At 35.6% G+C, this 12,103-nt stretch overlaps 1 protein-coding gene across 1 annotated transcript; it reads left to right on the top strand.

Moving 5' to 3' along the window:
- The first annotated feature begins 5,201 nt into the window (after nucleotides 1–5,201).
- On the top strand, nucleotides 5,202–10,686 carry LOC111464048 (integrin-linked protein kinase 1-like). The gene is made up of 12 exons (XM_023108092.1): nucleotides 5,202–5,957; nucleotides 6,207–6,281; nucleotides 6,373–6,477; nucleotides 7,373–7,458; nucleotides 7,910–8,030; nucleotides 8,165–8,244; nucleotides 8,443–8,505; nucleotides 8,621–8,739; nucleotides 8,844–8,929; nucleotides 9,045–9,169; nucleotides 9,428–9,559; nucleotides 10,446–10,686. Exons 1-12 carry the CDS (start codon nucleotides 5,535–5,537, stop codon nucleotides 10,450–10,452), a joined length of 1,422 nt encoding a protein of 473 aa, XP_022963860.1. The 5' UTR covers nucleotides 5,202–5,534; the 3' UTR covers nucleotides 10,453–10,686.
- Nucleotides 10,687–12,103: the final 1,417 nt, after the last annotated feature.

Raw genomic sequence — 12,103 nt, 5'->3', positions numbered from 1 at the left:
AGACAAGAAAATTCCGACCTTAATTTAATAATTGAAAGAAGATTTTTAGTGAGGTGAGGGACAATCAAGACATCTAACGAGTGAATATTTGGAATAAGAGAAAAAGTACCAGTGTGGGTAATAGGTAGGGAGACACTATTTCCTACGACCATAGAGTCCTTACCAGTGTCGAGTCCATGAAGGAACCAATGCACTTTATCAATGTCCTCGACGGGTTTGCCAATGACACGAAGTTGGTCACATACTGTTTTGAAGGTACGAGCATACTCAGCAACAGGTTTGGTGCAGTGTTTCATCATTGCAAGTCATCCTTGAGTCTTAGCTCACAGGCTTTCGAATGATGGTTGAATGTAATTTCCAACCTGAGCCAATCATCACGGGCAATGGAGAGACCAACGATGACAACAAAGGCTTCCCCTCAATGAGAGAGAAGAACAGAAGATAGAGAAGTCATTGATCGACTACTTTCCACGTCAAATATTTTACTGATTGTGGAGGAGGTTGTTGGTTCAAAGCGAGGTGGTAAAACCAAAGTTCCATCAACATAGCACAACATGTCTTGACTCTCAAGGAGAGGAAGAAGTTGATTTTTCGAAAGAAGATAATTAAAAGATGGTGATCATATGTATTAGAGTATTGAAAGGAAGAAAATAAAAAGATGATTCAGAAGCCATGAAGAAGAAATGATCGGGGTTGCTAAACCAGACGAGCTCTATTACCATGAAAATATTTGCTAAAACCATGACATTTAAATGGTAGTGAAAGTTCTCTCTTTATAATTATTTACCGAATTAAATAAGATCAAATAGATTACAAAGAAAATGGAAATAACAATAAACATATACACGATATTAGCCTGTGATCAAAAGTCATACATATGAAACTGTAATGGAATGCTAAATATCTCAACAAGCTCACCAACCCAACCAATCTAAAATTTCAGGTTGTCCAAAAGATTTCTTCAACGCAACTCAACCTATGTACACCTCTAAAAGTGATATCGACAGCTCACATTTAAAGTTCGATATGTTGATAATTTAAAGTTAGAAACGACAAAGGATCATGGCATCCCTACACAAATGCAAAAAAGCTAGACTTTTTCTTGCTACATCAAAATCCAAGACCTCTTTTTATAAAATATTTCGAGTCATAATCTTATAATATCAACCAAATCAAATAATGAAGGTGTGATTTGATATGTAACAAAAACATTGGTCTAATTATATTCCATTTATTTTTATAAGAAATCAATCTCCCTTTTGCTTTAAAGTGATTTGATAAATGGAAAGGAATGTGTGGCCATTATGGGATTTTATTAATTAATATAAAGTCTGGCTAAATTATTGAAGTCATGAAAATGTGTGTTGTTTGTGTTTGTGGAACCCTATCCAAATGGTCGGTTACTCTTTAATATTGATATTCTACCTCATATTTATAAAATGCAATAACTATATTTCATTTTTTTATTTTACATTTGAAAAGTACATTAATATAATAAATGAGAAAGACGATTCGATCTAAGGGTCCTTCCTGCAGTCACACGACTCCACACGTTCTTGCCATCACCCGTGATCTATGCTCCATCTGTAAACAAAGAATATCAGGAATTAGTATAAGAGTATTCAGTAAGCATCTATTTGTATGCTCAATCAAAGTACTAGACTTAACCAATTCTATGGCTTGGGTTCATTTCTAGTCGGCTCTTCATGTTTATATACCCTACTTACTCTTATTCTAAGGGTGTAGTTAGCCATCGGGGTGTATTCGAGTTTTAGGGTGTACTTAGCCTCTCATTTCCTACTTTCTAAGGTCCATCTGGTCACTACGGAGAGTTAAGGTTATATTATAACCCAAATGGATTATCATATTCGATCGTTAACCAGTCATTTTAATATGGAGGTTAGGTGTGTATTTACCTCATAGAGGCTAAGGTTGTCGAAGACTATATAAAACCTTCTTTTCTTTCATTGTAACATCACATTATAAATCGAAAAAAATAAAGTTTCTATTTTAGCTTCGTTGAGAACTCAATTTTTTACTTTACCTGTTCTTGTGTTTTAGAACTTGTGTGCTAGAGTGATTCAAGTGGTGTTGATTAAACCTTTTACGTAGTGATTCAAATTACGAATTTAGAAACAAGTTTTCTTTACTTTTCTAAGAACGAAATGTTAACCCACACAATGTCGATCATATAATCTTTCCAAATGTTTGGATTTATGGTTTAATATTCATTAAACCACTAAACTTTTATTTTACTGAGTGTTTGCATGTCGGTTAGACAAACATAAACATAAACATTAAGAACACTCAAAACTAGATCGAATGAAAACAAAGAAGCTTTAACCCCATGATTACATAAATGTTGTCGTCTCTAATTCTTACCTAAGAAGTAATTATTTCATATTAAAAAAAAATCGTAAAAGTACGTGAAAACATTCAACAACCTAAACCACTCAAATCGAAAGAAAGTCAACTTTGAAGCTTTTCTTTTTTCTCCATTGATTAGGTCCCCCCTCTTTCTATAGGCTTCCTTCTAGGACTTTAGAACTAAATAGGCACGTGGTGTAGCTATTCATTAACTATTCATGACCAATACGTGTCATTCTAGTATGTTTTATAATTTTTCGTACATCACCCAACATAAAATGGTTCCAAGCAAGACAAGATTAACTCGGGAAGATGTACTTTGTAGGTATAGATAGTGACTTTTAATTCTTTTAAGTTTTTTTTTTTAACCATCATATCCTCACGGTTGCTTTTGTTTTGAACTATATAGCGTATTTTTGGAATTGGGTCTAATTAAAACGTCAATTTCATAATTTTATCAATTTAATTAAGTTTGCAAGAATAATTATTTCGTATTTTTTATTAAATTTGTAGAGAAAATAGAGTAAGACAAACCATAGAAAAAACCATTGTGAGATCCTATATTGGTTGGAGGGGAACAAACTATTCCTTATAAGAGTGTCGAAATTTCTCTCTGATAGATGCGTTTTAAAATTGTGAGGCTGACGAAGATACGTAACGGGACAAAAGGGACATATCTGGTAGCAATGAGCTTAAGTTATTACAAATGATACCAGCAAGATCACTAGACACCCTACGTTTTAAAATCATGAGGCTGAATCTTAACACTACTAGCGCCTCCACCGTTTTAGTTTTGGATTATTTATTTATTTATTTATTGACAAATCACAAGCTATATGTAGAGACTTTAATTCTTCGTACGTGACAAGTTCGACAGTGAGCTACAAAATTACGATTTCGTTAACAAGATTAGAAGCCTAGAGTAAGGTCCGGCAGATGGAAAATTTGAATATTATCAACAAAAGCTTGGATTTCGTAGTTAAAACAGTCTCATTCACGAGCGCGATAGGACCAATAAACTTCAAATCGAATTAAAGTTATAACGCCTCCTACCCAAGATTCAAAATCCAAATCTACTTCTCAATTCTAAGAGTAAAAACTATTCCCAGAAACCAACACAGATTCTTTTAACACGTTTTATCTTCACTCAAGTACACCCTACAAAAAATCCCAAAAAGTTATTTATTATGGAACTGTTCTAAGCAAAACACCATTAATTTTAAATTCCTTTTAAGTTTTTTTTCGTCATTTTATCTTCAAGATTATTCTCATTCAAATGTGGTCTCGGTTCAGTTCAGTTAACAAATGGATAACTAGTCGCCCACTTATAATAAAACCATCATTAAAGTGAAGTAATGGAAAATAAAATAATTAAATTTATGAGATATGATGAAAATAGAAAACTAATAATATTATTGAGACCATCTACACCATAGCTTAAGGTATTATTTATGTGTTAATAAATTGTAATTTAATTGAAAGCTACTACATTATTCATTTTATTCATTTTGAAGAAGTCAAAAAAAATTTTAAGACAACGATATCTATTTATTATTTCAATATTCTTTGAATTTATTTTTTTTAAAAAAAATCTAGATTTTTTTCTTTTATTATTTTATTTAAATTATATGGTATCGTATATATTTTTTTTTTCGTTTTTGATAGGAACGTTCATGAATTGAGTTGAAATAATCTTTTGGATCAGTATCACAATTTGAATTGATTGGGTTAGTGACTCGAGTAACCTGAATAGAGCTCATACCCAATTCAACCCTGTGTTTTTAGGTTAAATTGGGTTAACGAGTTGTTCTTTTATCTATTATTATTTAAAAAAATTATACTTATTTATAACATTCATAACTAAAATATCATAAAACTCAAATATCAAATATTAAATATTTACAAATGTCAAATATTTTTAGTTTTTCTAATAATTTTGAAAATATGGTAGGTTGAGTTGAGTTTAACCCTATTTTTGGATTGGTTGTGTCAACGGGCAAACTAATGTAAATTTTTTAGCTTTCCAAAAATTTAATTCAACTTAACGGGAAAAAAGGTAATAATAATAATAATAACACTATCTAATATTTATGGTTTGAATTGAATTATTTGGTCAGAGCAATTAGAGATGTCCACGAGGCATTTCTACCTCGTCCCTACCGCCTATTTCATTTTTTGTCCCTAAAAAATTCTTCATTTATTTTTGTAGGGTTAGAGCGGAAATTCACGTGAAGAATTCACGGAAATCAGGTTCTTGTAGGTAATTTTTTCCGTTTATTGTTCTATTAAAAAAAATTATAAAGTTTTCATTTTTTCAATATAATCTTTATTAAAAAAAATCGTAAAAAAACCTGATAAATCAATATATAAAATAAATTTAACCTTTAGAACGTAAACTTTAACCATTAAAATTTTTTTTTACAATATTTAATTAAAATATTACCATTAGAGTCTCGAAATTAACTAATTTTATTTTTTTAATATATAATTATCATTAATATATTTATACTAAATGAGGCAAGAAATTGAGCGAGTAAAAAGACCGTGAATATAATTCCATCTCGAGTCCGATTTATCAAACACGGAGAAAAAAAAAAAGTCTCATTTCTTCCCCATTTTCCATCTATACAGCGATCTCTCTACCCACGATGCATCTTCAAGAGTAAAATGAACATCTCTAATATTAACACGGGTTTGTTGCCTAATATTTTATAAATAATTTAATTAGAGAAAACAAAATAATTCCCACCACAAATCATATAATTTCTATCTTATAAATGTTTTTTTATTAAAAAAAAAAAAAAAAAAAATTGTGTCCCGTTTTGCTCTGTATTTCTTGCTTAACAACTTCCTTCAACCTCCAACCTCCTCCCTTCAATCATCGGCCATTCCCTTTTTCTCTCTTCGTCTCTCCACCACGCTTCTTCCGGATCTTCCATTCCTTCCATCTTCTTCTTCCTCCTCTTCTTCTTCCTCCTCTTTCCCTTTCATGTTCCCCCTTTTCCCTCACCATCTCTCCGCCCTGTTTTCCCCCCTTTCTCGCCGTCGAGACCTTCCCCACCGTTCTCTCCGCCGCCAATCTCTCGATCCGACCCCCAATACCCAGTTTCTGATTCTTCTTCTTCTTCTTCTTCTTCTTCAATTTCACTATTACAAACCAACAACGAATGGAGAATATAACCGCGCAATTAAAAAGGGGAATATCGCGGCAATTCTCCACCGGCTCCTTACGCCGGAGCCTCAGTCGCCAATTCTCCAGGCAGTCGTCTCTTGATCCGAGGAGGAATAATATGAGATTTAGCTTTGGGAGACAGTCTTCTTTGGACCCTATTCGGCGTTGTCCTGATGAGGAAAATGAACTTTCTGTGCCCGAGAATTTGGACTCCACGATGCAGCTTCTTTTCATGGCTTGCCGTGGCGATGTTAGAGGCGTTCAGGATTTGCTTAATGATGGTACCGATGTTAATAGTATCGATTTGGATGGTCGCACCGCTTTGCATATTGCTGCTTGTGAAGGCCATGCTGAGGTTGTTAAGCTTCTGCTTAGCCGTTGGGCTAATATTGACGCTCGTGATCGTTGGGGGAGTACGGTATTTCACTGCATTCCCCATTTTCCTTCCTTTTCTAGCTTTTGTTGGTGTAATTAAACCCATATTTGGACCAATTTCTGTAAGATCAAGAGAACAAAACACCCTTAAAGGGTTTGAAAACCTCTTCCTAGCATACACCTTTAAAAAAATCTAGAGGGGGAGTCCGAAAGAGAAAGCTTAAAGAGGATAATATCTAATATCGGTGGACATATACTTAGTAACCCTTTTGTCTTGTCTCATTCTTTGCAGGCAGCTGCAGATGCTAAATATTATGGAAATACAGAAATTTACAACATTCTCAAAGCACGGGGAGCAAAAGTTCCGGTAAAACATTCAATTCTTTATCCTTATTTGTAACTGAGAATCAATGAATGCCTACAACCAACCCCTTTTAATCTCATCTTCTCTGTTTTAGAAATCGAGGAAGACACCAATGACAGTTGCAAATCCTAGGGAAGTTCCTGAGTATGAGCTTAATCCATTGGAGCTTCAGATTCGAAGGGGTGATGGTATATCAAAGGCATGCCCCTTCAGCATTTTTGTTAATCATTTGCAACGATTTATAAATTATGTAGATTGTTTCTGGCTGCCTCTTGAGATTTTCTTGTGAGTGATTTCGTTAGAAGTGATTTTGGAGAACTTGTTTTGTTGTAGTCAACTTAAGCATATCTCAATTCGTTAGAACATTGTATTCTCCCCTTGAAGTTAGATGGTGAGATCCCACATCGGTTGGGGAGGAGAACAAATCATTTTTTACAAGGGTGTGGAAGCCTCCCCCTAGCAGACGCGTTTTAAGAATCTTGATGGGAAGCCCGAAAGGGAAAGTCCAAAGAGGACAATATTTGCTAGCGGTGGACTTCGGTTGTTACAAATGGTATCAGAGCCAGACACCAGGCAATGTGCTAGAGAATTGGCTGAGCCCCGAAGGGGAGTAGACACGAGGCGGTGGCTAACAACGATGCTGGGCTCCGAAAGGAGGTGGATTATGAGATCCCACATCGGTTGGGAAGGAGAACGAAATATTCTTTATAAGGGTGTGGAAACCTCATTCTAGCAGATGCGTTTTAAAAACCTTGAGGGGAAGCCCGAAAGGGAAAGCCCAAAGAGGACAATATCTGCTAGCGGTGGACTTGGAGGCTGTTACATAGATGCTCAAATCTGCATCCTTTTCTCCACACTTATAAAAAAGTGGGTTTCATATCATTAAAATGACTTGATGCCAAATATGATGCAAAAATCATTCTAAAACATGCTTGGCTTACCACGAACTAGCTAAGATTTGGGTATTGAATTGTTCATTCAATCACTATTTGTTTATTTTTTTTCATTCATTGTTCTTCATGTGTTCTATCTACATCTCCAAAATTCAGGAACAATTTTTCTCACAATAAGTTTTTACTTGTATATCTTTGCAGGGGACATATCAAGTTGCCAAATGGAATGGGACAAAAGTGTCTGTGAAAATTCTTGATAGAGATTGTTATTCTAACCCGGATTCTATGTATGTATTCACTTGAATCCTGTTATGTTTGATTCACTTTGAATGATTAAATTATGTATCTGTGTGTATAATTCTTCTTCTAGCACTTCAATTTAGAAAGACTACTATTTTCGCATCTAATTTATAACTCAATGCCCTGTTTTTTGCTTTCGACTGTCAACCAACCATTGTATAAATTATTTTTGCAACGACGGGTGTGAGCCACCAACTTCAAGGAAAGGTAGTGGTGCTTAACCGTTGAGCTATGCTCATATTGAAAATAAGTACCATCTGCATCTTTAGTACCCTACAGTTTTACCGTTCGACAAGCTTAGCTTCTCACTGCTTTACGCTGCTTAAATAGTTGGAACCAAATAAATCTCTTTCACCATCATGTTTGAAACTATTAGTTTAAATTTTGTATATCTCATGTATATTATGATTTTTTCTTATTTTCTTGTATTTCATACAGAAACGCATTCAAACACGAGTTGACATTACTCGAAAAGGTCCGACATCCCAACGTAGTTCAGTTTGTCGGCGCCGTTACCCAGAATTTGCCAATGATGATCGTTTCCGAATACCATCCAAAGGTATGGATGAATTAAAATTATTTCGTCATGTTCCATAGCTAGCCATTTCGTTACATATTTCGTTCCATACAAGAAGAATGAAGATCAGGTTTTATATCAACTAATTCCTTCTTCATTTTACATTCATTTTCCAGGGTGATTTAGGTTGCTATCTTCAAAAGAAAGGTCGTTTATCTCCATCGAAAGCCTTAAGATTCGCTCTCGATATTGCTAGGCAAGTTCTGTTTTTCTCATACTTCATTAACATTTATAAATGTTATGCTACTAATTCCTTATCAACAAGCATATTGTTATTCTATACATTTCTAAGACATTTCCTTTCGATGTTCGATCCCTCTCGTGATATTCTGGCTCCAAACCCGGAGTCTTAATCTTCTAGATTGTAACGTTATGTAAATCTTTTTATTATCAGGGGAATGAACTATCTTCATGAATGCAAACCCGATCCGATTATCCACTGTGATTTAAAGCCAAAGTAAGGCAACCATATTCGAAAGTCAGTCTCGGGATGATAGTTGCTTTAATTTGAGATTTAGTCTGCACCGTAGACGTATTCGTTTTTAATATTGGAAGTTTTTGTAAGGTGCCAGAAATATTTTGCTGGATAATGGAGGACTACTCAAAGTTGCTGGCTTTGGCTTGATAAGATTGTCAAAATTGTCAGCTGACAAAGCAAAACTAGCTCACCCAGTGGTTATTGACCATTCAAGTAAGTTGTCACATTCAATGATAAGAATATTTTAGACGTTTTTTGTACTCTACTCGTGAAAACGACGTTTTTATTGAAATTTTGATTGTTTATTTGTTTTGTAGACATGTACTTAGCACCCGAAATTTACAGAGATGAAATATTTGACAGAAGCGTTGATGCATTTTCGTTCGGTCTAATTTTATACGAGGTATCTACAATTCGATTGTTCGTACCATTTAGAGTTGAAAATAACTTTGTGTAACTTTGGTTTCGCATTTGATAATGATTTTCATTATGTATTTGTGTTTGGTTTTCATGGAAAGATGGTTGAGGGTATTCAGCCACTCCATCCCAGGCCTCCAGAAGAGGCTGCTAAAGCTATTTGTGCAGAAGGAAAGAGACCTCCTTTTAAGATCAAATTGAAAAGTTATCCACCTGATCTAAAAGAGTAAGTGTGTCGTTTTTCAGTTGTTATACTATAAACCGAGTAGCTTATAGTATATGAATGTTGAACGTCCTCTTACGTAAAACACGACATTATTTAAGTGTGTTGAAAGATGTTGCTGGCTCTGCATATTAACTTTAAGTTGGTCGGGTGATGTTTAAAAGTACGGTAGACACAATTCTCGACCGATATGGTTGAATAGAGTATAAGATGTTGATATGGATTTTGAGGTATGCTGATATACAATGCCATAAAATTCAGATTGATTGAGGAATGCTGGGATCCAGAACCTGTTATGAGGCCTACTTTCTCTGAAATAATTGTAAGGTTGGATAAAATAGTTGCCAACTGCTCAAAACATGGATGGTGGAAGGACACATTTAAACTTCCCTGGTATGTTCTTTTCCCTATAAAATGCTTCTCATGCCATTTCCTTTTTTCTTGGCAATCATTTTTTGTTCTAAAGTTCACCAAGACCTCATGTCAGTTGGAGAGGAGAACGAAACATTCTTTATAAGGGTGTGGAAATCTTATTCTAGTCGATGCGTTTTAAAAACCTTGAGGGGAAGCCCGAAAGGGAAAGTCCAAAGAGGACAATATCTGCTAGCGATTGGTTTGGGCCATTCCAAATGGTATCAGAGCCAGACATCGGACAATGTGTCAGCGGAAGGCTGAGCCCCGAAGGAGGGTGGACACGAGATGGTGTACCAATGAGGATGCTGGGTCCTGAAGGGAGTGGATTGTGAGATCCCACATTGGTTGGAGAGGAGAACGAAACATTCTTTGTAAGGGTGTGGAAACCTCTTCCTAGCATATGTGTTTTAAAAACGTTAAGAGGAAACCTGAAAGGGAAAGCCCAAAGAGGACAGTACCTGCTAACAGTGGACTTGGACCGTTACAAATGGTATCAGAGCCAGACACCAGGCGATGTAAGCCCTGAAGGAGGGTGGACACGAGGTAGTGTACTAGCGAGGATATTGGGCCCCAAAGGGGAGTGTGGATTGTGAGATCACATATCGGTTGAGGAGGAGAACGAAACATTCTTTATAAAGGAGTGGAAACTTCTTCCTAGTAAACGCGTTTTAAGAACCTTGAGGGGAAGCCCAAAAGGAAAAGCTCAAAGAGGACAATATCTGCTAGTGGTAGGTTTGGACCGTTACAGAAAACTAGAACGGAATAAGTTTATTGAACCAAATAAGTTTATTGAAATCATCTCTGTGGGAAGTAAGCTGTAGTGTGCAAAACATATGAATAAGAACAAGTTTTGGATTGTGTGCAGGAAATAAGAAGGTAGAGGAACTCAACTCACTGTCTTCAGAAGTGGGCAAAGTGATAATGAATGAAGAACAATTCTCATAACATAGAGAGAGCTTCATTGTTGAGATTATTGAGAACACCATTAATGTTATTCAAAGCTTTTCTGTTTCTTCTTAAATTATGTCTCATTCATTTTCAATTTGTATTGTCTCAATGGATTGGAGGGGTTCCTGCGTAAAATGTGTGCAAAAGCATTATTGTTTTTTTTTCCTCCCTCTTCCAATTTAAAAGGAGAATACCATTTCGAAGTTTTTGTCATCTCGAATGTTTCGCTTTCCTAATCATAAGATAAGAGAGCACTCCTTCTCTCGGAGTCAACATTCTTATAGACCTGAGAAATCGAGAGATACATATTAGTCATAGTTAGCAAAGACTTAAAGTTGAACTCGTATCGAAACTATCGTAGATGCTTCTTTCTTAGTTTCGCCTCTTTCTACCAACACCGACACTTCCTGCACGCTTTGAGGGATTGACCCTTCGGATCCCACTTTATTGATCTTCTTTCCACTTGTTGATAAATGTTGAATGTATAGCGCTCTTCCACTGTTTCACTTATAAAGATATGGAAAATAGGATTGAAAAGCTAATGCTCTTATTTCAAATAGCCAAAACATCTAAATTCTTATCACCACGATAATAAATCACACCCTCCAAATCTAATAAATAACAAATCTAGACTACAAATTGTTTGAACAAATTTAAATCTAATAATAGTGAGTTCGGTTCAAGTTTATTACAAATCGGGTATGAATTCGAGATACAAATACAAACAAAATATAAAAGACCACAAATTGCATGAACTAACAACTCGGGACCTCCTTTGTGACCATGCAGCTCCCGGATACTCCCCCACCTCATAGTTAGTGGACACCTGGGAAAAAAAATGTAGAAAGAGATGATTATAAAAATACTCATAAACTAACCTACTTGTAGGCTTCCATAGCATCCCTCCCTAGTAGGTTACTAGTGCTATTCTCTAGGATCTAGGAAGTTTGTGCCTAATTCTACAACTATTTGAAGTTCTAGGGAGGTCTTGAAGTTTTGAGTGGTTCTTTGGTTGCTCACAAACCCACTCGGTTCGAAGGTGGTTCCCCCATTTTTTGGCACCGTGAGTCTACTAGACGATGTATCTTAGCTTGGGAAAAACTGACTTGACTTGATAAGCTTGCATGCTACAACAATGAATGGTCAGTATCTTGGGTTGAGGTGCGACCTTATCATAACTTTTTGGACTATTTAACATCATCTCTTCTTATCATCTGTGTAAGGTTAGTTGGCAACCTTGAACACAGGGCCATAGTGTCACACTGAATCAGGGGGAACAACCTCGTGTGCCAAACAACTATTAAGTTTAGCCATGTGGTTTCACGTCCCTCTTAGATGGATTTATTGTATTGTGACCTAATTTAGGAAGCTCGTCGCCATTTCCACAATCACTTGGTGCACTCATCATAAGTCAACTACTCGTGTAATCTCAAGTTTCCTCTTAGAACCAATTTACAAATTTGTAGCCTCAGCTGTTGACCTGTTCTTACACTTAATAGGAACACTCAATCTGAACCAAAATTTGAGTAAAAAAAATTGATCAAAGTAACCCATTAGGAGTGGTTAGCTACTAAA

Source organism: Cucurbita moschata, unplaced genomic scaffold, assembly GCF_002738365.1.
Source record: "Cucurbita moschata cultivar Rifu unplaced genomic scaffold, Cmos_1.0 Cmo_Scf00029, whole genome shotgun sequence".
In the NCBI taxonomy this organism is placed as follows: Eukaryota; Viridiplantae; Streptophyta; class Magnoliopsida; order Cucurbitales; family Cucurbitaceae; genus Cucurbita; species Cucurbita moschata.
The sequence above is the reverse complement of the archived record's forward strand: the minus strand, read 5'-3'. Positions and strand labels throughout refer to the sequence as shown.

Bases quoted from the DNA above. Each gene is read 5' to 3' on its own strand.
- LOC111464048 (XM_023108092.1), top strand. From the start codon at position 5,535: ATGGAGAATATAACCGCGCAATTAAAAAGGGGAATATCGCGGCAATTC. The intron at 8,031-8,164 runs GTATGGATGAAT...TTCATTTTCCAG, and splicing joins TTTCCGAATACCATCCAAAG to GGTGATTTAGGTTGCTATCT. The intron at 8,930-9,044 runs GTATCTACAATT...TTTCATGGAAAG, and splicing joins TCGGTCTAATTTTATACGAG to ATGGTTGAGGGTATTCAGCC.